This window comes from Onychostruthus taczanowskii, unplaced genomic scaffold (genome assembly GCF_017590055.1).
Source record: "Onychostruthus taczanowskii isolate IOZ18803 unplaced genomic scaffold, ASM1759005v1 scaffold12, whole genome shotgun sequence".
Classification (NCBI taxonomy): domain Eukaryota; kingdom Metazoa; phylum Chordata; class Aves; order Passeriformes; family Passeridae; genus Onychostruthus; species Onychostruthus taczanowskii.
The window spans coordinates 334,444-361,581 of record NW_024498351.1 but is presented as its reverse complement, the minus strand read 5'-3'; the positions used below and the strand labels follow the sequence as shown (position 1 = coordinate 361,581).

General features: G+C 39.6%; 1 protein-coding gene across 2 annotated transcripts in view; it reads left to right on the top strand.

The window, feature by feature from the left end:
• Positions 1-18,489, top strand: part of DKK2 (dickkopf WNT signaling pathway inhibitor 2) — a 45,129-nt gene extending 26,640 nt beyond the window's left edge. For both annotated transcript variants that reach the window (XM_041395844.1, XM_041395843.1), the window contains 3 exons: positions 12,327-12,477; positions 13,096-13,245; positions 13,780-18,489. In XM_041395844.1, the coding sequence (XP_041251778.1) occupies positions 12,327-12,477; positions 13,096-13,245; positions 13,780-14,030 (552 nt within the window). In that variant the 3' untranslated portion in view covers positions 14,031-18,489. The remainder of the gene's footprint in view (positions 1-12,326; positions 12,478-13,095; positions 13,246-13,779) is intronic.
• The last annotated feature ends 8,649 nt before the right edge of the window (positions 18,490-27,138 follow it).

Genomic DNA, 27,138 nt, shown 5'->3' with positions numbered 1-27,138 from the left:
CCTGGAGTGTCATGTGAAGTATATATCTCCACATCTCCCATATCTTCCAGCAAACACAACACTGTAGCAAAAAGTAAGGAAGGAGATCTTCTTTTGTCATAATTACATAGCCATGGTCAATGTTTGATTTCAGCATGAAATTTAAGGACAACTCTGCACATAGCCATGCTCTAAAAGATTTTTGCCAGTTGTTAAATAGACTGAGTTTGTCTGTAAAATGTGCTTTTAAAAATCAGGTTATTTCTCTAAAATATGCTTCCATGGGTATCACTCAAAAGTAGGATACATTTTTTCCCGCTTGGCTGGTAAATGTGGCCATCTTGATTTATGTTTGTGTCTCTCTGTAAAGGAGATAATTGTTACAGTCACTATCGCTTATATTTAGCACATCTGAAAGGAAGGGTACAAATTGAGAAAAAAAGAGATTATCATAGAGTTAAGTGAATTATTTCTGTTCTGTGTACTTCTTATGCGGCCTTGGCACAGCAAGACATTTATACTCCACTGTCTTGGGTACATCTGCTTAAAGAAAATAAGAAAGAAAAAAGAAAAGGCAGACAAAACCAATGAAGTAAAACACTTGAAATCTTTTCTGCCCTGGTTGGTTTTGCTGTGTAGGCTACCTAGCAGGTAAAGAACTGATCACGTACAATTTTAAGAAAGCACAGCACCTAGAGACTGCCTCTGGGTGAGGTTACAATGCCAACAGGAGGAGGCCAGATACAGGATGACTCTATGTTTGCAATTCAGGGCATAAAAATGTGGAAAATGCCTGCTAACGAAGCGTGCAGTACCCTGGGGAATGCAGCTCATGCAGAATAGAAGTTGTCAAGAAGGTGGTGCAATATTACCATGGTTCCTGCTTCTTTGCCTTTCCTAACAAGAATCAGATATACACGGAAGTTTTCACTACAATAAAGTTGTAAGAACTAAAAAGTAGTATCAGGTTGCTGCATCTGGCTTAGCTTTAGAAGTGGAAATATAGTAATGGGATAAATGAAAGGGCCACCCACTATAAAGTGTGGGTGACCAGTATAAGGAAAAAGCACCCCCCCTTTAATGCTTATTTATTCCAAAGGCTGTTACAAAGAAATTGCTCTCAGTCTGATGTAGTGCCAAACACAGGGGATTAAATTTTAAATGACTTTTTGTTGACCAACATCCAAGACATCTAGGAACAAAAGAGATTCTGTAACTCCACATAAAGAATATTATTTTCAGACAAGAAAAGAGTGCTTGAAAACATAAGTTCTGAAGATAGGATAAAAGGTAGCAGGGAAGAGGATAAATGCATGTCTCAGCAGCAGAACAGTTTATTTTGAGGGTGGGGAACAGATTTAGACCTAATTCCATGGTAAATGCCAGAATTCTAGGTAATTGCTTGCTAACAATGACTAGAATAGGACAATTTCCCTTTTGGCTGGATTCAGAAATTGTGTAGGATTATTCTTCTTTCTTTCTTTCTTTCTTTCCTTACTCTTTTTTCTTTAGATTAGGTTTCTCCTAGATTAGGTGGGGTTTTTTTCCCTACAAATTAGATATTTTCTGAAATCCTACTGTTCTGTCTCTTTTGTGTTATGGTCCCTAGCACTGAAGGAAGTCTTGCTTGAAAATGGAAAGGGGCCCATAAGATTGAGAAGAGGGTGTAGTCGGAGTGCAGCGTCTGGAATGAAAGATGGTCCCCCAGTGACTATTGCAGACTGAAACTAAGGGCAGTCTCTACTAACTCAGGGGCTGCAGACGTAAATGTAGTCTGAAGCCACCCTTGTAGTTCTTGCCTCCTGGACTGCATGTGCTCTCTCTCTCTTCTGAGAATTGGGGTCTGGGTTTGTTTGAATTAATAGTGAAGTCATTACACTATGTAAATATGCTAGTCTTCATCTGGTTTTACTCACAAGCTATTCTTGCCTTGCTGTGCTGTTCCTGTTTTCTTGTTTGTGCAAAATTAACCAGGAGCATTTTAAAAGAAAAGGGGGAAAAAGGGTGAATAGTGTTGAAACCTTGATTGCTACGTTATTTACCACAAGCTGAAGTTTGGTAGGCAGTTCCAACTTAATCATATAATAAGAGTACAATGGCATTTTTAATGGAGCTTTTAGGAATCCTTTCCCTTTGTCATCTTTGGCCTTCTTTGAGTAAACTGTGATAATTTGTCTTAATAGCCTGGTATTACCATTTTTCATTTTACTCTTCCTGAGGAGTCAGCTGAGCAGCAGTATGAGTCTAAGCACTTCACAGCATTTGCCTGTGCCCTCAGGAGGTTGTGACCAAGTGTTTTCCCAGGACAGCTGGTTTTCTGCAGGTAGTCCCACTGCATAGGCACTGCTGGCTTCTCATCCAAGCATAACTGCTCATAGAATGAGTCAGGATGAGGAGCTACACTCTCATAATGTAGTTCTTCCTGTTGCTATGAAAAGGAAGGCGCCAAGACACATTATTGACTTGTCCTGTTTCTCAGTCTCACTCGTGCAGACCAATTGTAAAAACTGAAGAAATACTAACTTTGTTTTGTTTCTTTTTCCTCAAAACTCGTGGACTTCTGTGGCAGTGCCTCTGAATCATCTGTGGTACAAGAGACTGGAAAGTGGGAGCCGGTGCAAGTACCCCAGAGTTGGTTGGTTGTTCTGACATTAAAGCTGGACTGATGGAATTTTGATGTCTGATTTCAATTCTCTGCAGGTGCTTTAGCATTCCCAGTTCCCCCTGCAATGGAGCAGTCACAGCCATCATGTTGCAGAGGGGCTCACGTAGAACAGGAAAAGAGGGAAGGTCTTTGGAATATTGGGTGACAGTGGTGGTTTCTGACACATAGAGAAAGAGCTGGGGGCTGGAAGTGACATATGAGTGTTCCCACACAGATGACCATCAGGGAAGGAGACAAGAATGCTGACATTCAGTAATGATGTTAGATTGTGGTCAGCAGTCTGCTGAGATGGAGACTGCAGTTCATCCTTCTCAGACATATGGCATCTGGCTGTCTCTCCAGCTGCCACAAACTCATGTTTTCAGGGCTGTCCTTTTAAATATGAGAAGCACAGAAAGCGCATTTTGAAAAATGGTGTCTTAAATGCAAAGTGTATTCTGTAAGGAATACCAGAGTCATTTCCAGGGTGAGGATTGCAGATGCTGCACAAATGTTTATAACCTGAAAGCATTCTCTCTCCAGGCAGTGTAGCAGACAAAGGAGAGTTTTTGCACTGACTTCAATAAGATAGGTTTTCCCCCTCATTTTTCTAGAATTTGTGAATGATTGAAAGCAAAGGCAGTTTACTCACTTAGTAGGAATACTACAGAAGGTAAAGCTGTCATCTCATTTTTCTTGCACTGTATACATGCTTGCAGAGATGACTCCCAGTAAAAGCTCCACCTTGACAGTGTGCCATGATTTGTAGATGTTCAAACTCAGGTGTTAAGCAGTAAATTGCTGCCAGTTTCCAGCAGTGTTATTCTACACCCAATCACATCATCTGAGTATTTCCCTCTGGTTTAATGCCTGGTACTTTAGGAGCCATAGGGTCTGCTAGCTGTTTTCATCTGGATGGTATTCTTAGTATTCCAACTGTGCATCCACTGCAGTAAACATGTTGATCAAAAAGCCAGAAGACTCTCATGCTTAAATGGGTGAAAAATAGCCAGAGACAAAACTAAAAGGAAAAACCTTCAGAAAAGGAGTGAGGAAAAGGAAGAGATAAAAGGGCAAGGACAATCTGCTGCAAAGACTGGACATAGAACAAAGCATGTCTTAACAAACCATTCTTTGAGCAGCTTTTGGTGGTGCATTTGAAAATCACATAAAATCAAGACTCGGAGCTTTCCTATCATATTGATTTAGAACTACACTGTTGGCTTCAAAGATTACCTAACATTGTTTTGAGTCTCTGTTGTGATGCTGCTGCTGGTAGTTCACCAAACAATATAAAGCAGACACATTGAGACAGAGCCTGCAAGATTTGGGGTCAAGCTGAATGTTCCCCAAATTTTTGTACCTTCTTTAATTGTCTCTTCTGTGAGGTCCCAGTTCTACAGAGCAGGAAGCCACCTTCAAAATCAGGCAGAGTAGGTGGCTTGTGGTCTCTCCAAATGTGGAGGAGGGAACACTGCTATGAAATATCATGGTCACAATACCAGGTAGACAGGGTATAAACCTGAGCACCTCTGGATGTACACTGTGCGTGGGGCAGGAAACATAGTTTGCTTCCTTTGAGAAGACAGGATTCAGCAGAGTGATGCCAATATGGTCCTAAGGGTGATAATTTGTCTTAAAGATGGAATAGAATAGGAAAACTCATAGCTGTGCTCCCTCAGGGACAACAATGTATATGCTGTATCCTGGAGCAAGTTTGATGCTGTTCTGTGATAAACAATGTACATCTATGCATATTTTGGTCATACTGTGCTGCCCTTTAAGTTACTTGGAAATGTAACTCATTTCTGGTTTTACCTAATTTTACCGAGGTCAGCTTCCATCTACTTCACAGTCATTATTTTAAAAATTATAGAAGTATGATGAAGAAGGTGAATTAAGTTCAATAAAATTTTGAGGTTGATTATTCTAAGTGTGTTAAACATTTGGGTTTATACTTTCATGACACATGTAAAATGCACTAAATTAAGGCAGGTTTAACTGAGATAATAGTATCCTTCCAGAAATTTTGCAGATCTGCTTGCATTCTTTCAGATTACCTTCCTCCATGTGTCTTTCTGAAGCCAAGGCCAGCTTTAAACAGACACTACCTTCTCCCAGTAGGACACAAAATGTAGGTAGTTCTGTAAGAGAAGGTGTAGATGTGTAAGCTGTAGAATAGGTTGGAGTGATCTAGATAGTCTAGACCTAAAATGCTTGTTGAAATTCATTATGTGGGCTGGGAGACCCATAGGGTAACATGTGAATGAGATATCATTCAGGAAAATCTTTGGAGGTTTTTTCCTGTCTGCACTGGGAGAATCAGCACTAACACTGACTAGTGCTGTGTGAAATAGGGCAGCACAGCTCCCCTGTTTATTTGGAGGCGTCTGGCTCTCTTTCCACCAGATGCAGCTACACGCTCCCCCTGAGCACAGCTCCCTGCACAACTGCCTAGCGCTTGCAGAACAGGATGTTGTTTTCCATGGCATTATTGTTTGGACAAGGAAAACTTACGAGAGGACCCCTGTAAGTCTTGCCTCAGTTGGTTCAGAGGGACCTCAGTGAGATTTGTTTTCTGGTTGTTAAGATCTGAGTTTTCTTTGGCTCTAGCAAATCATGAGAGCTGGACTACTGCAGGTCGTAGAAATGTTCTTTCCCCGGTGGTCTAGCAGTGGATTGAGAATTCCTTTGAAAAATGAATATTTATTGTTTAATAATGCAGGCTTCTGGGACCATTATCCACACAGTTTGAAGGAGGGATCTTTGGAAGCTGCAGTATATGTATCCATGATGTAGCACTCTGTGAATCAGACTTCATGTAACAGCAGCGTTGTGTTAAGTTGAAGAGTTAAAAATAAATTATCTCTAGAAGAAAGTGCTTGTACTGAATCTAGAGGCTGAATATGGCACTTTTCTCTTTAGATCTGTCTGAGAAATGGGTCAGAGTTATATTATTTTAACAAGAACAAGGTTTGGTGAGAAAAATTGAATCATTAAGCTTGCTATGGCAACTGAAAGAAGTAAAACTGTTTCATTGCAACTACTGTTAAGTTTTTCTTTTAGGAAGGATCTGTGCCACAGCAGTCACTGAGAGTTGAGAGTTTCTGGTTTCTCAGTCTGAGACAGGATCTATGTCTGGAGCTGTCTGAGAGCACAGCATGATTTCCTCTGTGGGATAAATTAACCATGGCTTTGTGCTTGCACACAGTGAGATCCCTCACTATCATCTATGCCTATGCTGAGCTAAGAATAGAAAAAAGCAAGATCAGCAGTGCTGTGGGAAAAATACATCACTCCAGATGGCTGCTGATAAATGCTTTTCTTGTTTGGGATTAATAATAAAATAGTAAATAATGGTAATTTCTCATCCACATCTTAACCTACATGTCTGCTTAGCAGCTAGGAGTTGGCTGAGGTCTGTCAAAGGTGGATTTTTCTGGATACACCTGAGAAGCTATCAGTAAGTAGTTTAGTTGCCTTGCAGGGAAAAAGACAATCCACAAAGAGCTGGGAGTTTGCTTTGTTTGTTGGTCATTAAAAGGTTTTGAATTCTCCTCTTACCCCCTCCATTCTGCTTTATCACATTCATGTGGTGCTGAATAAAGAGCTGTTATTTCCATTGTTACTAAGGTTTGTATCCTGTGAGATCGTGTTAGGATTTCTCTCAGACTTCTGAGAGAATCTTCACTCTGTCTCCAAAGAGGCGAGGGGGACGAATCCCACATGTGATGTACTCATTTAGCTCTACAGGCCACATGTTGCATACAACTGTCCCACCAATGTTGATCTGTTAAAAGCCAAAACAAATTTGAGACCCAGCTCAGAATCAGGCCCAACTGGGGAGCCAAACAATGACTTGCATTCTTTGTAGTTAGTCTTGACAGCAGGCTACTTGGTTAAAGCATATGTTTGCATTTCCTAATTTATTGGCATGCTTTTAATTTGGATTACTAATTCTTCAGAGAAAGAGAAAAGAAAAAGAAAACATGGCACCCCTGTGGCTATTTCATATGTTTGCTCCATGGGGATCAAGTCCTTGCTCTGAAAGATAGTTCTGTCCTGTCCAAAGCAGGATGGAAAGGAGAGACTCTCACCATGACTGAGCCAGTTGGTTGCTTCATTGTGCCTGATGGCTTTGGAATATTAAGCAATATGCCCAAGACTAAAGGCAAAGAAGCTCTTTTGTTCATCTCTCAAGTGGAGGTTGGAAACTCTGTCCTCTTGCCTATAGTTTGGACAGTTCTGATCATCTAGCCAGCATATTGGCTACAGAGAGGTCAGCTTCCACCTCCTTCACAGTCATTATTTTAAAATATACAGAAGTATGATTAATTGAAATAGACAAAATTACTTTTTTCCCCCCTTAAGTAACAAGTGAGTAATAAACTGAGTTGCAGTACCAATTCATTTGTGGCAAGCTGTCTCACAGACATTGTATGAATATAAAAGATTGGGTAGATGTGCTATAGAAGAGATTTTGACAGCAGAAGATGATGTCTGTAGTGTGCAGTAACACAGCCTAGTGGCACAGGTAGTTGCACAGGATATTAATAAATAGGGATAGTATGTACAAGACTGAGTAAGAGCCTAAATTCATTTTCTGACATATGGGTACCTAGGGAGCAAGGCCATTCCTGGGTTAATGTAGTGTCCATTTCCTTGAGTCCCTTATCTCACCTTTCCAATATAGCTACTGCCTCTTTGCCAAGTGAGAGGGGATGACAAAGGACTGGCCTGGTAGCTCTGGAGAGCTCTCACTTCCTGGCTGTACAACTAGTTGTAGCTTTTCTCCTCTTCTTCTGCTCAGTCCCCACTATGGACAGGGGATGATTGTATGGATCAAAGCTGGCAGAGTATGCAGAACAGTAAGTGCAGTGGTGCTGTCATTTCTGTGGTACATGAAACTTTGTCTGTCTTGCTGAGTGCTGCTTGGCATCCACAGTGAAAGGCTAATGGACAACCTCCATGCTGTTTCTTCTGCTGGGAGGGGTAGTAGCCATGATTTTCTGCCAGGACTGACTCTGCACTTGGATTTTATGATGTGTTTTAAAAAACAGTTAATTGCTTTTGGGGGAATCACTGTATCTGATATCTGTTCCATCAGAACACCTATTTGGGCACAGCTCCTCTCAGCGTTGAAGGTGGGTCTGAAGCCAGCAGTGTCTCAACTGCTTGTGCTGGATAAGTGATGACACAGTCTAGGTAAAAATGCCAGTGGCTCTTCCTGCCTTTCACTGACTTGATTAGCTAGTTCAGTGTGCAGTACTTCAGCATAAAAACAAATGAGACATCCTGATACAAGAAGATGAGAGCCTGGTGACTAAGACACTGGCTGGGAATATTGTCTTCAAATATTTGCTGGAGGCCATGCTGAAATTCAAAACCTTATCTCCCAAAGCTCAATAAAGTATATTTGCCATCAGTCTTCTCACCCTTCAGCACATTACAGTGTCTGTCTTACTGTCCCCCTGGAGTGCTTCTCCATTACTTTTTATAGTGCCAGACAGAGAGACTCAAACTGTTTGACTTCTTAGCACAACAGTCTCACCCCTTAATATTGCTATAGCTTGCAGTGAAACTCTGTGGTGCCTATAAAATATGTGTGATGGCAAATGACTCCAGCAAAAATATCAAGAAAGTGTCCTTCCACTGAGAAAAGGGGCTAAGAGCTCCTTTGTCAAAAGGGAAAGACAAAGGTAAGCATAAACCTCACTGCTGCATGATTCTCAAATAATGAGAATGACATTACCCACTTAGCTACAAAATGTAGGCAGTCAGTTCCTTACACAGCCTTCCTGGGAAGTTAATATAAAAAGGAAGATCTCAGTGCTTGGAACAACTTGTTCAAATATAAAAAATCCCCAACTTTTGTCCTCTATCCTCTGCATAATTTTCCTTGAGTATTTATATCATGCATTCATGAAATTTTGAATATAAATTCAGAAGGGAAGGAATATTCTCTCTCTCCAAGAGAAAAGTTTAACATCTCTGTGTTGTTGGGACCTGACTGGTAAAGGTTAGTCTTGGTGTACTGATGCAGGTGACATTTTGGCACAGCACAAGCAACACCTATTTCAAGATCTATCCTGAATCCTCCAACATTGCAAAAATCCCCTTACTGTACAGTTTTGGACAAGTATCAACAGTATCTTTTATACAAGGATGCAAAGCTAATTGGAATGGCTGAGGAAAAACCATGTCAGTAAACAATACTCTTAATCAGTCAACAGTTTCTGAAAATGTGACTCATTATCACAGGCACATCTAGTTCATGTCATGCTACGGGTGACTTGATTGCCTGTAAGCGGGATAAAAAAATAAGATTGTTTAAATGCAGCTTCAGGGAGTGCTACATATTTTACCTCAGTTTCATCTGGTTTCCCATGCTATCAAAGCCATGTTTAGTGGATGGAGATTTACAACCAGAAAATGATACGTGTGGCTGAAGAATGTGAAGGAATGATGTGCCTTATAGAATTAGTTATCATTGCTGGGGAAGTAGAGCTGGTTTACAGCTTGCTTCTTCCCTCTCCATCTGGGACTGATCTGTGTCTTTGTGTTGTGTATAGGAAATGTTCTCTACAATTCTCTGAACATAAAGACTCTGTTCCAGGCACTGTGGTGCAGGAGATTTTGGAAACCTTGACTTATACATAGTTAACATGCACATTTTTAAAGTATGTTTTATTTACCCTGTATTTTAAAGAAGTATACCTAGATTGACTCAACGGACAACAAAGGAATAATTATGGATGCATTTCCCTCCTGCTAGCCAAGGCTAAGTACACAATATGTTGTTTTATGTTTCTGTTTCTATAATGAATGCTACACAGCAATAGGAATTACTCTGCTGAGAGCAGGAATTATGTCTATTCTAATGAATGTCTAGTGACTAGGAAACAGACACAAAGCTATATAGGCATTTTTGTTTCAAGGTCCCGTGATTGATAGCCAGGCTGTAAATGGATAGTGATTTTGGAAGATCAAAATAGTTGGTGGCAGCAGGCATTTGCAAGAGGGTTTCTTGTATGGCTGGCTGGTAGCTGGTCTTTTGAGTGGAGCTGTTAGTTATTATCTAAGCTACATGTAACAGACTTATTTTTTGATGTGCTGCAGTCATTTGCCTTAGGTAGGTCAGTTTTGGCTTATTGCAATTCAGAAGTATCATTTTTATTTAGGAAATGGCTCTAGATTGGGAAGAAAGGCTGGGTTCTGTTGATTTTCCTAGCAAGTTTTGAAGTTGTCTTTTGTTACTTTCCTCTTCTCAAGGACAGAGTGTAGAGCTGACAATTAGATGCATATCTTAAAATATCTTTTCCATGTCACTCAGCTTAAAAGCCAAAACTAAAACAATCACTAGATATGGTATGCGAGAGCACTCATTAGCACCATTCAGGATCAGGGAACTCTTTTTTTTTTTTTTTTTTTAAGAAGCTATTTGAGGAACCAAAATAAAACTGCAAGTAGGCTTCTTGCTGACAAGTTGCAGGTGTATGCCACATGCCCATAGTGGAAAAAAGATGTGGTTATGAAGGTCTTGATGACAGACAAGGGTCTAAAATGCCTTCATCTCCAGGTTTTAACCAGTCCATCTGTTTTTTATTTGCATTTCCTCCAGCTAGCAGGGTTAGTATTTTCCAAACTCAGTATAACCATGCACAAGTCTATATAAAATGGCTTTTTTTTTTTGCATTGTAAGATCCATAGGTTAGTAAGGTATAATTTAAATAAGGAAAATTGTACTTTTATGGTAGCTATATAATAAATTTTAAGTCAGTTTTATTTATTAGTACTGGAAAAATGAGGGAAAGTAGTGATGAGATTGAGGAAAGAGCACTTTAGCTCCACTTTGCTAGAATAAGTGGAATCTGCTTATGCCTTAAGAGTACCAAAAAGGTATTTCTATTTGTCTGTTATTGGTACTTCTAGCTTAAAAGATCTGGCCTTCTTTAATTTCATCCTCTTGAGGAAATGTCCATTCCTAAGGCTAAAAGACTTCCACATAGTTCAGATTTCTCCATACAGCTGCACCCTGGAAAAATTCTCAAAGGCACATATTCAGAGGGCAGAAGTAATGAGGCAACAGGACTTGGGAAATATGCAGCCAGCACTTTCGGTCTGTAAAGTAAATTTTGACAAACAGCTCATGAAGTCACATGAGAAATGGCATAGTTTCCCCTCCTACTATGGACATGAGAGAAATTTGTTAGGTTTTCTTGGAAGACCTCTTGTTTCTTATGTGATTCTCAACAGAATTGCATGAAGATACATAAACAAGAGTTTCTCCATCTAAAGAAACAACTTTCAAAGTGAAGTCTCCTAGACCTTGAAGTTTTTATTTTCTGAGAGAAATATAAATCTTGATTTCAAAAATGGTTACAGAAAAGTAATCATTCTACAATGGAAATTAGTCAGTTGAGCATTTTTTTGGGGGGGATGAACAATTAATTGCAAAATTGTTTTGAAAAGCAATAGTTTTATTTATTTGAAATACTGGAGAAAATTAGTTGAGGAAATGCAAACATAATTTTCCAGGAAGTGCACAAAACTTATTGTCATCTTTTTTTTTTTATTTAAACAAATTCTTCAATAATAATTTTGAGGAATGGAAAAAAACAATCTGTAATTAATTTTACAGGCAGTAAAACTAGATTCAAACAGATAGTGTAGTTGTAGCTGTGTGGGAGTCAGCAGAAAGCATCCTGGAATGTGGCAGTGTGTGTTACTATGTCTCTTTCAAGAATCCTCTCTTTTCCTTTTGTAGGAACAGAGTTTTCTTTATCTTTATGGGAAAATGCAGTGCTTTTGCTTTTTTTCCCCCTCTTTTTAAAGTCTCTTTTCCTTTGAGGTAATGCTGGCTTTGATGAGCAGAGAAGAATTGTATAGCCATGTATCTGCTTGCAGGGAGTTATATGTGCAAGACATTTTGTGCTCTATAATACATTCCATGCTGCATACCATAGGGTGTTGTTTAGCAGGTGGCAAGTATAAGGAATATACTGAGACCAGAAGTGAATGCAAGGTTATCAAAGTGAAATGCTGACCAGTGACGTTTGCTCACTTCCAAGGAGTCCCACTGGTGTGGGCCAGGGATGAGTGGTGCAGTTACAGACCTTTGAATGAGTGTGATGCAGATACTCATGGTGACAACACTGAGCTTACTGAAAATAAACCAGTGTGTTTGACAGCTGCCAAAGGAAGAATGCCTGCTCAGAGTTTAAAATGAAATGTTACCTTTTGGAGGGTGTGTTTCAGTATTGTAACTGGCTTTCATGGCTTTGTTGATTGTTCATTGTGGAGTTTTAAGCTCTTGCCTATGAATCAGATCCCTGAATCCACAAAAATATGAATTCTCTTGTGCTCACATACATTTGAAGTAAGGAAAGATGAAACCATGAGCAAGCAGGTTCTGTCTCTTATTCTTTAAGCAATGACCAGCAGTTGTGTGAGCTTAATTATTGCTGTGTGGCTGCAGTGGAGCACCTCTACTTGCATCTCCTAGCCCTGTGAATTGTTACCTCAGCTATTGTTTTATTTTGGAGGTTTCAGTGGTAGTTTGTTTTCTTGTTTTTTGTTTGTTTGCTTGTTTTGTCTTTTTTTTTGTTGTTGTTGTTTTGTTTTTGTTTTTGTTTTTAAACAGGCTGCATCCATTTCTTGTGCAAAGGAGTGCCTCACTGCAAACCTTTCTCTTCCCCACCAGGCCTATCCCTGCACTAACGACAAGGAGTGCGAAGTCGGGCGGTACTGCCACAGCCCCCACCAAGCCACGTCTGCCTGCATGATGTGCCGGAGGAAGAAGAAGCGCTGCCACCGGGACGGGATGTGCTGCCCCGGGAACCGCTGCAACAACGGTACGGGGCTTTTCAGCAGAAAATCAGCCTCCTCGACATCGTCTGTTTCTAGGAGTGCTCCCAGCAACAGTATTTTTTCCTGGGTGATAGCTCTTCTTTTCCTAAGCCAAGAAAACTTAATTGTCTACTTCATTCCGCTCTGCCTAATTTTCCTTAATAGTGTTTCTGTGTTTAGGGCTCAGGTGCTACCAGTCTTCTGTTGTCTTATATTTTGTGATGGAGGTGAAAAGTGCTGCCTAAAATCACAGCTCTACATTCAGTGTGTTTTGATTCACTGGAAGACTGCACAGAAATCATATTTTAAGGAAGCAAAGGAGACTTAATGAATCCTGAATCTACTCTCCCTGGGGAGGGTTATAACCATACTGTTTGCATTTCCATGGAGACTGGAGAGAGATGTCTATAAGGAGCTCTCCAGGGTCTCAGACCATAAAGCCAGAGTGACAGAGAGACTGTCTGACAGTGAGTGAAGCAGAGCTGTGGTGAGGCTAAGTGCCAGGAACCAGAGGTGAATGTGTGATTAGAGCTGAGCTTTCATCATCCTGACCTGGTCAGTGCACGTCTCTCAGCTGCTTTTCCTCTCATTCAGATCTTTGAGTGGCTGTCTTTTCCTTGCAGGTATTTGCATACCAGTTACTGAAAGCATCCTTACTCCTCACATCCCTGCTCTAGAAGGGCCACGCAACAAGAAGAATGGTCATTATGCGAGCAAGGATTTGGGATGGCACAACCTGGGGAGGCCCCGATCCAAGCTGTCACACATAAAGGGTAAGATCACATTTGGACTGGACTGCTCTGTTCCTTCTTGTCATGAATCATGTTGTTACTACTGTTAAGATACAGCAGTGGAAACCAGAAATAGGCAGTAATTCCACAGGGAGTGGATGTCTATTGTGAGAGATCACAGCATGACTCAGAAAGTGATGTAATGTCAACCGACAGTTCCTGTGATTGAAACAGCATCTGCTTTCTTCTCTGTATCAGATGTGGACTGACAATCATGCTATCAGTAGTGCAAGACTGCAGACATCCTCCTCTTGTAACAGCCGTGTAATTGAACACTTGTCATTCCACTTACAATCCTGCAGCTGAATTTCTCCTTACTAAGTCATATGGCAGATCTCCTGAATTACCCCCTTGAACCTTCCTAGTTAATATTTTCTCTTGTGTTTACAGCCTTCAAATAGCCCCAGGTGGATAATATCACCTCTCCTTTTTCTCAGTTTCATTTGCATAAGTCTGCACTGAATCTGTAGTTTCACATTTTTCCATGAGATAAAGTAATTTGGTTGCTCTTTTTAGGACATGAAGGCGATCCCTGCCTACGGTCGTCAGACTGTATTGAGGGACACTGCTGTGCTCGCCACTTCTGGACCAAAATTTGCAAGCCTGTGTTGCATCAGGGGGAGGTGTGCACCAAACAGCGCAAGAAAGGTTCCCATGGACTGGAGATTTTCCAACGATGTGACTGTGCCAAGGGTTTGTCTTGTAAAGTATGGAAAGATGCGACCTCCTCTTCTAAATCAAGACTTCATGTGTGCCAGAAGATCTGAATGAGGATTGGGAAGATAGTGTAAAGTGACTGTGTCTTTATATGTTTAATGCATTATGGCATGGTGGAAAAAGGGGACTGCAAATGAAAGTGGCTAAAGTAACAGTTAGAGCATGAGTAGAAGTCACACCAAATGCATATCTTTTTGAGCTGGTGGTAAACACAAGCGTAGCTGGAGTTCACCTACCGCACGGTTCTCCTGTAAATAATTCTCCAGTTTGTGGGAAATGCTAGTATGCAAAAAAGTAGAGTGGAAATGAATGTCACTTACCTTGCTGTGTTGTCCCATGATGTTTCAGGGGTTCAGTGTTAGGGCTGCAGTGGGTCTACAGCATGGTAAGGATTTTTTACAGAAATTATATACGTTGTACTCCTATAGGAAGCAGTGCATGCCAGGAAGACTCATCTGTCAACACATTATTGGTCACATTGCCAATGTGGCCAAATGGAAATAAAGTTACTGTGAATGTCCACATGCCCTCGTTATTCAGGGCTGACATTCAGCAAGGAAGCACTCCTGCAGGACAAGAGTGCTGTGTTTTTCTGGCCCCTAAGTAGAAGGTGAAAACTGGCCATGTCAAAATTTCAAGAGAGCAGCAGTTTACCTAAGAGGAGGAATTTAAACAGGGTTTTGTTTCCTATACATGGGTAAATTGAAATGCTTTATGTAGTTCAATGTCATAGTAAGGCACTTAATTACTTGTATTTTTCTCAGTTTACTGCTAATATGCATTGGGTTGAACAGATGAAGCAAATATGTGTGCATGCTGAATCCAGAATTATATACAGGCAGTTCCTCATTAGCCCTAAATATATTTTCCTTGCCTAAGCATTCTTGCATTATAGACATTTCCAAAAGAAATAGCAGTGTTGAAGTGCTTAACAGGAAGAGCTTTGAAGTTGTTTCTCTGTTGCTGTTATAATACAATATATTCAACACCTCAACATTTGCTGAGGTGTTTCGAGCATAGTGCTACAAACTCAAACTTTTACATCTTATGGCACTCTGCAGCAGCATAATGGATTTGTTCTCGAGACAGCAAAGAAAGAGGAGTTGGGTCTTGTGAGCATCTCCTCTCCTGCAGAAGAGGATGTAAGAAGATGGCATGACCACAAATGACTTGTTAAAGATTATGTGATGTCACAGCATACCAGCCTCCAGCGTGTATTTAGCCTGAAACTGATGTCCTGTCACTCTGGAGTGTTCTGCCATGAATATAGACTGTGGAAACAGCTGCCAGCCCTACGTTGTTTGTGTACTGGTTAAAAAAAGGACAGCTTCTCTCCTGTGACTTGTCTCCCAGGTCTTTTCAAACTTTTAAAATTTTACTTATTTTCAAATATTCCTTTGTATAAACTTTGGTAAAGAGACTGATATTGCTTTAAAGAAGTCTGATTCTATAATTGATCTACTGCTACGTTGTAATTGCCCATTTATAATTACCCATTTTCATGTTCTATGATACAAAGATAAAAAGATACTTTTCTGTTTATTCAGTTCTGCACAACATGGGTAGGCCAGTATGTAGTTTGACTTTGAAGACCACATTACCATTACCTGACACATTTTTCCACCAGTGGGATGCTTTAAAGCTTTAGCTTAGCTACACTACTTGACTCAGCCTTCCTAATTAGAACACAGACCTCAGCTTCATTGCCCTTATTGTTCATAAGAGTCTAAAGCAGAAGAGTATTTCACACACCTCTTTCCCTACTGGAAATAACCCTTCTTACTCCGGCATTTTCCAACATCACTGAAACAGGAATAAGGCTCAGAAATTGCAAAATACTAAAAAAGTCCAGGAACAAATTTTAACAAGTTTTATTTACACTGATGCATCACATACTCAGAACAGGAGCTCACATGCTCTCATTGCTCAAGTGCTCACTACATATAAAAGAAAATGAGTAGGGGGGTTGCAGAAATGGGGTCCCAGCATTTTTTAGCTTGTCTTATTGGCCTACCTGCCATTTTGCTCTTGCAAAACACAGTTATTTTGGATAATTTATTTACAGGAAATGTTTAATGAGATGTATTTTCTTATAGAGATATTTCTTACACAAAGCTTTGTAGCAAAATATATTTGCAGCCTGTTGAATTTAATGTAGAAAAATGTATAATAAGATTAAATATATTAAATTTCTTTTCACATTCCTCCCCAAGTATCTTACCCATATTCTTTTTCTTACCTGATGCTTAAGAAGAACAGTTCTTTACAGAAAGCCATGCAAATCAATTGAAAAAACAATCTTGTTTCTTAGCTATGCAAGTAAAAACATCTGATTGTACTTGTGTCTGTGTGTAGGCTGAGTTCTGGTGAAGAACATGAAGGTCATCTTAAAATCCCCATACATCATTTCTACAAAACTGGTTTAAGTGACAACAACCGGTATGCTTCTCTTGGGTTGCTTTAATCCTAAACACTCAAGAATGCATTTTGAAAATAATGCACCTGGTTGTGTCATGTAAAATCAACCAGGTTAATTTGGAAAGGTATCCAGACACATTTCCTGGATAGTGATATATACCAGAGGGACATGCTGGATAAAGGTGGTATTCAAATTACATAGCATTTTGTTAGTGGCTACAGCATGCAAATGCACTCCTGCAAAATCTATAGCTAACAATTCTGAAATGGCAGCTCACAGCATTCAGCTCTAAAAACATGAAACAATCCATGTGACACAACTGCAAATACTGTTAATAGAACCAGCCAAGTTCTGATCCCAGGAAAACTCCAGCAGAGCACAATAAATATTGCAAAATAATGCCTGTGGTTACTGAGCAATGGTCTTGATATCCCAGTTAGTTGTTTCTGGTAACCCTTTGCTCCGACAGATGTACATTTAGGGGATGGAATGATCTCCAAGTCGCACGAGTGATTGTATTGCTACTGTCATTTGCAATATTTGGTTGGTAGGCCTTTGAAAATTCCAACATTTTAACATCAACATAAAAAAGTTGTGAGCATTTTCAGAGCCCAATGACTTCAACAAAGACTGCCAAAGCCTTCAGAGATTTAATCTGGGAACACAAACAATAGGCACAGGCAGTTCCTTGCACACCACAAATGCTGAGCCACATAGCTGAACAGAGTAGCATGCAAGCAGTTTCGAAAGACTGAACTTTGGTTGTTTAGAAGACAGTCAGTCAATGTTTTGTGGAAATATACATCAGTTTGAGAATAAAAGAACAGCTAAATTTTGGGATAATTGCTCTCACTCACTGTGTCACTCATCACGGGAATTAAGAATGAGTTTGGTTCAGTAACCTCTCAGAAATTTGCTGTCATGACACAAGTACACAAGATGTTATTGCTGAACAATTCAAATAATTTTCTGGTTAGCCTAGAATAGCCTCAGCAATGCAACATCTCTTTGGAAATACTTAGTAATTTTCCTAAAAATAATAGATTTCTACTTTATAACAACGTATATTTGATTTACAGTATAAATGTGGGTGTGTATCTGTTACTCTACTATTTGCTTTGTCTCATTTTGTTTGCAACCTATAGTATTTATGATTTTAAACATTTTTTAATGAAAACAAAATGATTTATCTGCTTCCATAACAACACTTTCAACAGCATACATCCAGCATCTGCCACCTAAACCAGAATTCACTGAAATTTAAGCCATCTTTTGCATATTCTGACTTTCCAGCTCATTGTCTCAGCAACAGCAAAAAAGCCCTCACCAAACACCCTAAAATATCTTGGGCAGAGGCTGAGAAGAAACATTCCTAAACTATTCCTTCCCTCTCTGCTTTCACTTTAGAGCTCTGCATCATCACCCCCACTAGCAAAAGTAAGTGCTATCAAAGAAATTTGTATTTGTATTGAAAGGGAACCTTCCAGTTCCCTTTCCTTCTAGGAAAGCCTATTAAGAAAGAGGTCCTGAAGGTCAAAACCAGCAGAAACTCATATAACAGAGGCTCTAAGCTCAGGTTTTTAGGAGTTTTGAGATCTATCTTCTAACTTTCAAAAATTTAATTGCTAAGAGAATTATGTAATATCAAGACCACAATTATAAAAAATAAAGAAACCTTGTTCTTCAGATTGTCAGTCACATGTTCTGAAAATTACTGCCCACAGTGTTGGAGTAAAAACAAACATTACCTCCTCACCCAGGCAACCTTACCTGTAGTCCCTGACAAAAGGAAAGCAGTTGTTTTGGATTTCTTTTGCTCTGGGCACAGTGTACACAAAGGAATCATTAATTTTGTTTTATAATAAAGTTATGGTTTCTTACCTTGTTTACCAGCCTGAGGTATGATATCTCTTTTTTGCTGCATGAGACAGGAGTAAAGAAACAGAGTTAGCTTCAAGTTCTGTGCTCCCTAGTGCAGAACTAGTGTTTAAATCCTAGTGTTTCACTGAGATAAAGACTTTCAGCTCAAGTGCCTTATCAGCTAATGCAGATTTTCACATGCTCACCACTGCCAAAGAATGCTTACAGTGCAACGCAGACCCTGTACCCATTCTTACCATTTGTTTAGGTTCAACTTTACCTGCCTTCTGTGCATTACTGAGAAGCCCCAGGTGTCTGCTGCAGCCCCCTGCCACTGCTCTGCTGGCTTTTCACAGCCCTCCTTGTGGCAGAAATGTGGGAGGTAAGGGGAAAGCACCAAAAAAGCCAGAGGTGGCAAGGGTGGGAGCGAGCCCAAAGCTTGAAACGGTGGGTACAGGGGGCAGGCTACCTCAAAAAGTGGTTAGATGCTATTGCAAACCATGTGAACAATAATTAAGAGCAGGGCAAAGGCAAATGCCCTCTCTTTGTTCCTGAGCCATGACCCCACAGTGATGACCCAAAGAGGGAAAGCGTGTTTTAGTGACTCAGGTCCCTCAAAAGCTGAAGTGTTGAGCCTATTTCCTGGAAGTAGAATACCCCTCACCTTGATCTTCTGTGTGTCCAAATCCCAGTAATTCCAGAGGCTTTGGATTCAGGCACGTTGTTTGGACAGCATTGCTGTAGTTCAGAGCCTGCCCATGCCTAGGGATCCCTCTGAAAGTCTGTGCAGAAGGAAGGAAGAGGCAACAGCAGGAGACAAGTGCTCTTTACAGAGCTCCAGCTGGTCCTGGAGCTGTTATTTTGACCACCACGGAGGGACTGACCTGGGTGGATATATAGCATTGGATAGACCTTGTTGCAAATTTGTTTGTTCTGGCAGCAACCTGGGGGTTTTTTGGTTTTTTTTTTTTTTTTTTTTTTTTTTTTGGAATTGCTTATTGTTATAGCATGAGTGTCAATTACTTATTTAAAAATGTCTGGTACCAATAAACTCTGCTTTTTGCAGTACCAGCTTGCAGCTTGCTGCCTGCCAACTTCCTGAAGCAGAGGAAATAATCTTTTAGGGGAAACTAAGATTTTAATAAGCACAGGGGTAGGTTTTGTTTATTTATTTTTTCTTTCCTTGTTAGGAAAAAAAAATATTTAGAAAAAAAAAGAAGAACACACCATTAACACACAAAGATTTCTTGACACAAATAGTTTTAGGGCCTTTGGCAAAGCTTGTACTGTAATTCTTCACTGCTGTTATCAAAGTTGGCTGAAGAGTAGTTAACAAATCAGAAATCTATACCAGTGTGATTGTTATGGTATGGTTGTTCCAATTTTCTATTCCTCATAAGCTATTTATTTCTGAGAGTATCTTATTCAGCAATATTCACTCAAACTTGCAAACTTTTTTTTTAAATATCAAGTATTAAACATTCAATTATTCAGCACAATTTTAATTGTGGACTCACAAGTATCGCTTCTTTCCTTAGTGAAGGTAATTTTTAATGCAGCCATCAAAGTATATAGATACATTGAAAGTACTGAATGACACAATGACTTCTAGAAGAAATTTGCCAGGAATTTTAGAATGCAACACTATAATGAATCCAATGACCACCCAAAGATTTAGAAAAACCCACCTCAAACTTATTTGGGCAATTTTTCTCAATATCTGTGCAGTTTTGGATATTGAAACAGTGCTTAAAAGAAAATCTTAATGTATGTGTTCTCAAAGGACAGTTAACTCTTCTCCTTCAAGAAACATTTCACTCTTCTGTGAAGTTCAGAAGAGGGTGATAATTTTCCTTGCAATGCAGCACATGGATAGCTGGTAATGCTGTACATTTGGAGACCTATTGGATTAAGTTATAAAGATTTTTAATTACTTGAAAACCAGTGCTCTTTATCCTGGAGCTTCCTTCCAACCTGTGTGGAGATCAGTGGTTATGGAGGGAACATTCTGCAGGTCATAGATTAATTTCATTCGATGAATAGAAATAGAGATTTCATTAGAAATTCATCAGGATGTCTGTAAATAACTCTGGAGCTAGAGGCCTTCCCTCTGCTACCACAGCTTCCAGTGAGAACTCCAAATGTATCAAAACCTATGAATTCATCAGATTAATTTTGATTTCTCTGCATCTCTGGATTTTGCATTTTGCAGAGTCAGATGTGAAAATGGCAAAATACAATTCTCAGGCTGTCTCCAGGCTGACAACATTTAGAATCTCACAATAATAAGTGCCATTGCAGAATTTGTTTCCATGAGATTTGCAGCTCAAAACATAGATCCAAAATGTTCAGAAGCTTTAAAGCAGAATACAGAACTCCTTATATTTATTCAATAACCAACTCTGAAACGTGAAGATTCCCATGTCAAAAGTTTTTTGTAGAAATGTATCCTTATGTGATTGCAATTGAATACCATATTGTGCAATGCACAAAGTACATACTCAAAAAGCAGAAAAGATCACATTAAGACATTTTCTTTTCAAATCTGATGTGAAAACTAAAAGTCACCCATGGCAGAGTGCAATTATTCAGCACTCAGCTTGTATTGTACAGGGACTATATTAATGATTCCAATCAAAAAATAGAGAAGTGTCTTAGCACAACTCACCTGAATGTTAGAGTGACACCATGACTGTAATATTATATTCAATATAACATATAAATATATAAATAAACATAAATATTTACAGATACACATATAAAATATACATGTAATAATTAATCTTCCTGCCCCCTCACTACCTGCTGTTGCACTGCTGTATGTCAGCATTTACAGCAACAGGATTTCACCCACATGAAAATTACTTATTGAAAATATTTGGTTGTAAAGAGGCAATTCCCATCATGGTGCCATAAACCTGTCCATACAAGTTGTGTGTTGACAGTCATTACTATAATTAGTGACAATCTCTCTAATTAGGCAATCAGGAAGACACTGATGTGAAGAAATGTTGCTTTGCACTCATTCATTTTAACAAAAGCTGAAATCATTTACCTATAATAAGAGTCAACTTCCCTGGTGTTGCCTTTCCCATCTGGACAAAGAGATTAATTTTTATATGACCAAACATATTTAATGAGCTTCTCAGCTGTGTTATCAGAGCAATTTTACATTCCTAAAAACAACACAGGAAATTAGTGTTAATTCATGAACTCAAATCTAGTTTTATTTTTGATTATACATTCATATACCTGCATTTTTTAAAAAAGATAAACTGTTATAATTTTCAGACTGTTTCAGGTTTATTCCACCTCTAACCCAGTTTCAGAATTTAAATCAAAGTAATTGCACGGAATGTAGAAGTAAGCAGAAATGAATGATCATTTCTAACTTCTACTGAGCACTAAAAAAATCAAGTAGACAAACTGTCAGGGAAATGTGGGATAAAGCCAGCAACAGCTTGAAAGAAATGCGAGAATTCAGGCTTATTTCAGTACATCCTGAGTATTTCCTTAAATACATCTCTGATATGCAAACAGAGTATAGAGAGACTGATTTAGCAATGATTCCCTCACTTCAGTGATCGGGAGTAACAACATTACAGCAACATAAAATAGTGGCAGGAAAATATTCATGGAGGGCAATAAGGAGGTTTGGTTCAAGGGTTGAGGGTTTATTGACTTTTTAGAAAGAAAATCACTGTGAAGGGGATGATGAAGTGCTATCAAGTTATGAGAGGTTGAAAGAAGGTAACATGAAGCAATAATTTAAAAAAATCTTCATGTTAGAAAGAAGCAGTAGGTCATCGTAATACTCATGTGCATAATGAGATACTTTATTTTACCTACTTAGCCCATTTAAACAGTCAAGAATACTGTCCTAAAGCACATCTCACACATGATATCAAATAATATTTCCCTCAAACACTTCACTTTGAAATCACTAAGATAGAAGGTGGCTTGTCTCATGCTTAAATGCATCTGTTTTATCTCCATTTGGCTTAAATTGGATTTTTTTTTTTTTTCTGTCTGGATGAAGAGGATGCATCTAGCCACTCACGTTTCAATTATTCTAGGGAAATTGGTGAGACTGTTTGAAACATGCACAGAAACAGCTAAAGTGATCAGCAGCTCAAATCAGCTTCATTGACACTAAAATTAGTAACTGTGGAGACACCCAAATACTGTAGTGCAAAGCTCATCAGAATTAGAATTTGTGACAAAATCTACAGAAAATATATTTTTTTTTTACTCTTACTGCTTCCATTTTAGGCTAGAAAGCAGGGTTTTTATCAGTGGTTTTTATTTTTGGATGGCTCTAGATAAAAATTCCTTTTGAGTACTCCATCCAGCTCTGGGGCCTCAACATGAGACACACATGGACCTGTTGGAGTGAGTCCAGTGAGGGCTGTGAAGATGCTCAGAGGGCTGGAGCACCTCTCCTCTATAGACAGGGTGAGAGAGTTGAAATTGGTCAGCCTGGAGAAGAGAAGGCTCTGGGGAGACCTTACAGCACCTTCCAGTGCCTGGAGGGGGCTACAGGAAAGCTGGAGAGGAACTTTTTACAGGGACAGGTAGTGATAGGATAAGGGAGAATGGCTTTAAACTGACAAAAGGCAGGTTTGGTTTAGATATGAGGAAAAAGCTCCTCTTATGAGGGTGATGAAGCACTGCAACGGGTTGCCCAGGAAAGTTGTGGATGCCCCATCCCTGGAGGTGCTCAAGACCAGGTTGGATGGGGCTTTGAGCAGCCAGGATTCATGGAAGTGTTCTTGCCTGTGGCAGGGGAGTTGGAGCTAGATGATCTTTAAAGTCCATTCCAAGCCAAACAATTTTTTAATTTTATCCTTGATCAAGTGTTCAATGTTGGTGTTGCATCTTTTTTTGCAACAAACAAACAAACAAACAACCCATTACAACACTGACATTTAGAACAATTCCTTACATGATAGGGATAGGAACAAGAAATGTATATTCCATGCCTCCCTAAGTCACAGGAATGGTTTCCAGTTCTTAGCAGGGAAATATTAGCAATTTGAAATTAATTGTAACTTCCCTTCTGTTTAATATAAGGATTGGAAAATACATTTTCTCTATAAAAAGTAGTTTGGATTATCCCTGGGAACTTTAGTGAAAAAGTTTAGTAGAAAACTTTTGTACAATGTATTAACAATAAAAATAACATCAACAACAACAATAATAATAACAACAGTATTAATAATATTTTTCTAGTTTGCTAGAAGATTTTACTATATTTTTAAATATGTTATTTTTAAGGCTTTAAAATGTACAGGACTTAATAAAGGATTTCACCAAAGAGAAGACCTGTCACGGGATTCCTTTCAGCAAATTTTAACTGTCTGAAGGTTAAGTGTCATGACAAGATTATAAAGACAAGAGACAGAGAAAAAATATTTCACCTGCCCCATGTCAGAGCCTGCTTCTGTAGAAGTCTGCCTGGTGCTTCGTGCTTGCCTTTGTTTCTCCAGTGAGTAGAGGGAGAGCTTCAACCCTGAGTTCATAGCACACCTGCAACTTTCAGATGAGTAAGGAACACAGAATATGAATTGTACCCTTTGTGCGTAGGAGGGAAAGGTTTAAGCAGCGTATGCACAGCTTCCTTTAACCTTCCCATATCTCACACTAGCATGGTGCAGTTTTTTGCACCCGCTTAATGAATATTTTATAAACTGCCTCTCATTTCATCTGCTTCTTGATCTGTTCTTCAAACTTCTGACAGAGGCCAGTGCTGCCTTGACCCTTGAGGGACATCTATCAAGCCCTCCTGAGCATCCCTCCCTCCTGGCTCTGCCTGATGATGCCCCCTTCACTAACTAATCATTAAATTTTCAGCCAGTGTTTTGGCTCTCATTAACCCTTTGTTTATGGAAGACACTCCTCGTAGACACCAGAACATCCACAGGCATCTTTGACATCAGCTGAACCATGCCCTGTTTTGTTTTTACTTATTCTCCCACCAGACTGCAGCCACCTCTCTGAAGTCTAAATCTTTTGGTGCTGGGCATGAACTTTTCTTCTGTATTTGTACAGCACTTAGGACAAGAGCATACAAACTCACAGACAAAGGTCTATCACCATCCCTATTTTTACTACTATATATATATGTATATTTACTATAAATTCCAGATGGGATTATTCTGTTAACAATTCCTAGAGCCAAATGAATACTCAGCATTGTTCTGCCTCACGCTACAACAGTTTTCAAGTTGTTTCATGACCCCGCCATGTTCAGAGACCTTCAACTAGGAAGTATGCCCGTTGTCAGTAAGCTGAAAAAGAATTAGGAGTTTTCAAACCAAAAAAGGCAGGAAAAGTATTGTTAAAGGAAAAAAAAAAAAAGAAAAAGAAAAAGAAAGGGAAACCTCATACTCTGCATAAAAGTGATCCTAATACAGGCCCTGGCAAGCTGTTCCACCTTTTCAGTGAGAATGTGAATCAAGCTGTGGGTACCCTGGAAGGCATGCTGCAAACACAAGCAAGCTGACGGCAGTTCCTCAGTGTCTTCTCTGAAGGAGAGAGGTAGAAGTGCTGGTTCTGCATCTAAACATTTCCATCTACAACAAAAACACTTTAAAGTATCTTGCCATCACATTTGATAACATGCTAACCGCAGAAACTCTTACTATCTGCTGTTCCCATCCCATGAAAAACATGACTTCACTATACTGGGATTACAAACTTCTCCTCAAGCAATGTGGTAATTTAAATTCCATTTCCCATATGGACAAGGCAAACAGGCTGTAGATGGACCTTCCAGCTATTCTTTCTTTTTAATAACTGATGCATGATGGTCATATGCTAAACTCATTTGTCAATCTTATTTTTTATCTATTGCCTGGAAAATACAGCAACTTACCCCTGGATGGATGGAAGTGAGACTTCAGGGCTGTGAATGAAAAACAGCCTGCTTGGAGAAGCGAGGGCAGGTGGTGGCTTTGGCCAGCTGAGCAGGTGGAGGAGCTGATTGTGAGCAGGAAGGGTCCAGACAGATCCACTAATTAGGAGGGTGATAGGAACAGGGCACTTTGTGTATCCAGCTTCAAACCCCGTAACCTACCACCTGGAGCACCCTGGTCCGAGCCCAGCTGTGCCCAAGGAGCTCCATCTTGTCCTGAGGATGTGCTGGTGAAGGCTCCGCACAGCCGGTGGCCGCTGGTCTTGGACCTATTCCCAGAGACGTCGAGTTCTCAGCTCCGGTCCAACTGGCAGTCTCAGTCTTGCTCTAACGAGACCCAAGGTGGAAATAAGCTGGAGAGGTGCATTCCTGCTTTCCTCCTGACAAGTGCCTCCCAAGGGAGCTGCTTGCGTGCTGCTGTGGCCACGAGAGGTGAGCCATCAGCTCACGCCACCCTGGGATGAGAAAAGTGACACAACCCGGCCGTCACACAGCACGTGGGGAGAGGTCTCCTCAGGAAAGGAAGAAGCCATGTGCACCTGTGGTTTTATTAGGGAAAAAGAAAAGCCTTAAGGACCACGTTTCTATATAATTTTTTTTTTTAAAATTCAACCTCTTTTAAATGTTTTCAAACACTGACATCATGTTTCTAACAAAAATAGTGTAGTTCTACTTGTATTAGTTTTGTCCCTCAACCTTTTTGTTGAATTTCAAACACATCTGAGCTAGGAAAACCAAGGACAAATTTTAAAAGTCTGTATTTGGAGACACAAATTGGGAAACATAATTTTGTAAATGGATTTGACTGGTGAAAGGAAGGACAGCCACTTTAACACAATACATAAAAATGGTTTTGGAATATACTAGACAATAAACGGGGTGAAGAAAGATATTTACACTACTTAGCTGTTAAAAAGCAAGGCATGTTCTTAGCCAGAGTTTAAAAACACATATCCAACAACTTAATTTATGTGTCTTTAGCTTAACAAAAAAGGCTTAAGCTTTTAAAAAATAAATTACTTCACTCTTATATAAAAAATTCAAGGGTTAGATTTCTACTGTGTTTTTTCCTGTATATGTAGTAAGTTGAAGTAATCTTGTCTTTGAATGAGATCACATTTAAAATGGTTATAATGATTTAATTAAATTTACAGTTCTAAGAAAACAAACTTTCCAGAACTTCTTTCTACAAGGTAAGTGTTCTACAGAGACAAAACAATAAGTTCTAAGACACCAGTCCTGAGATGGGGGGCATTTTTAATTTGTCTAAGATATCTGAAGATGTTGAATTAAGTGAGACTTTCAGAAACATTTACCTTTTAGTAATTCTCCTGCCTTTTAAGTTGAATTCTTCAAAAATTTACATTAAATATTTTTTTTCTTATGGCAGCTGTAATTGTCACACTGCTGTTGCAACCCTTGTACCTGTTGTATCACTAGCAGACATACCCTCAGAATTGCAACTTGGATTTAAATCCTGTTGATAAACTTCTTACAACCTGTGTATCAAAAGAGTCCATTTACTCTAGTAACACTTATAAACCCTGCTTATCCTGCCACACTTCTTACTCAAGTGTAAGATACACTCTGCATGCTTAAAAGCCTGGCTCCTGTTGGGAGAGCAGCTTCTCAGGGGCTCGGTCTGGAGGAAAGGAGAGAGGGCAGTCCTGGTGCCCATTCCCCACCTGCAGCACACCGTGCCAAGGGCTGGGACACCCTCTGTCAAGGGCAGTGTGTTCCCCTCAGACAGGATTTCCTCTGACTCAAGCCACAGAAGCTTTGCAAAAGGAACTTCATGGGGTCAACAACCAGGCACGACACCAGCAGAGAAGATGTAGAAAAAGCAAAAGCAGGAACTGAAAATATTTTCTCTATTCAGATTGGGCTTAAGCCATTCTTGATGCTTGATCCAAGCTTGTTCCAATCTCATCTGAGTCCTTCCACCTCTGCAGTACTCCACAGC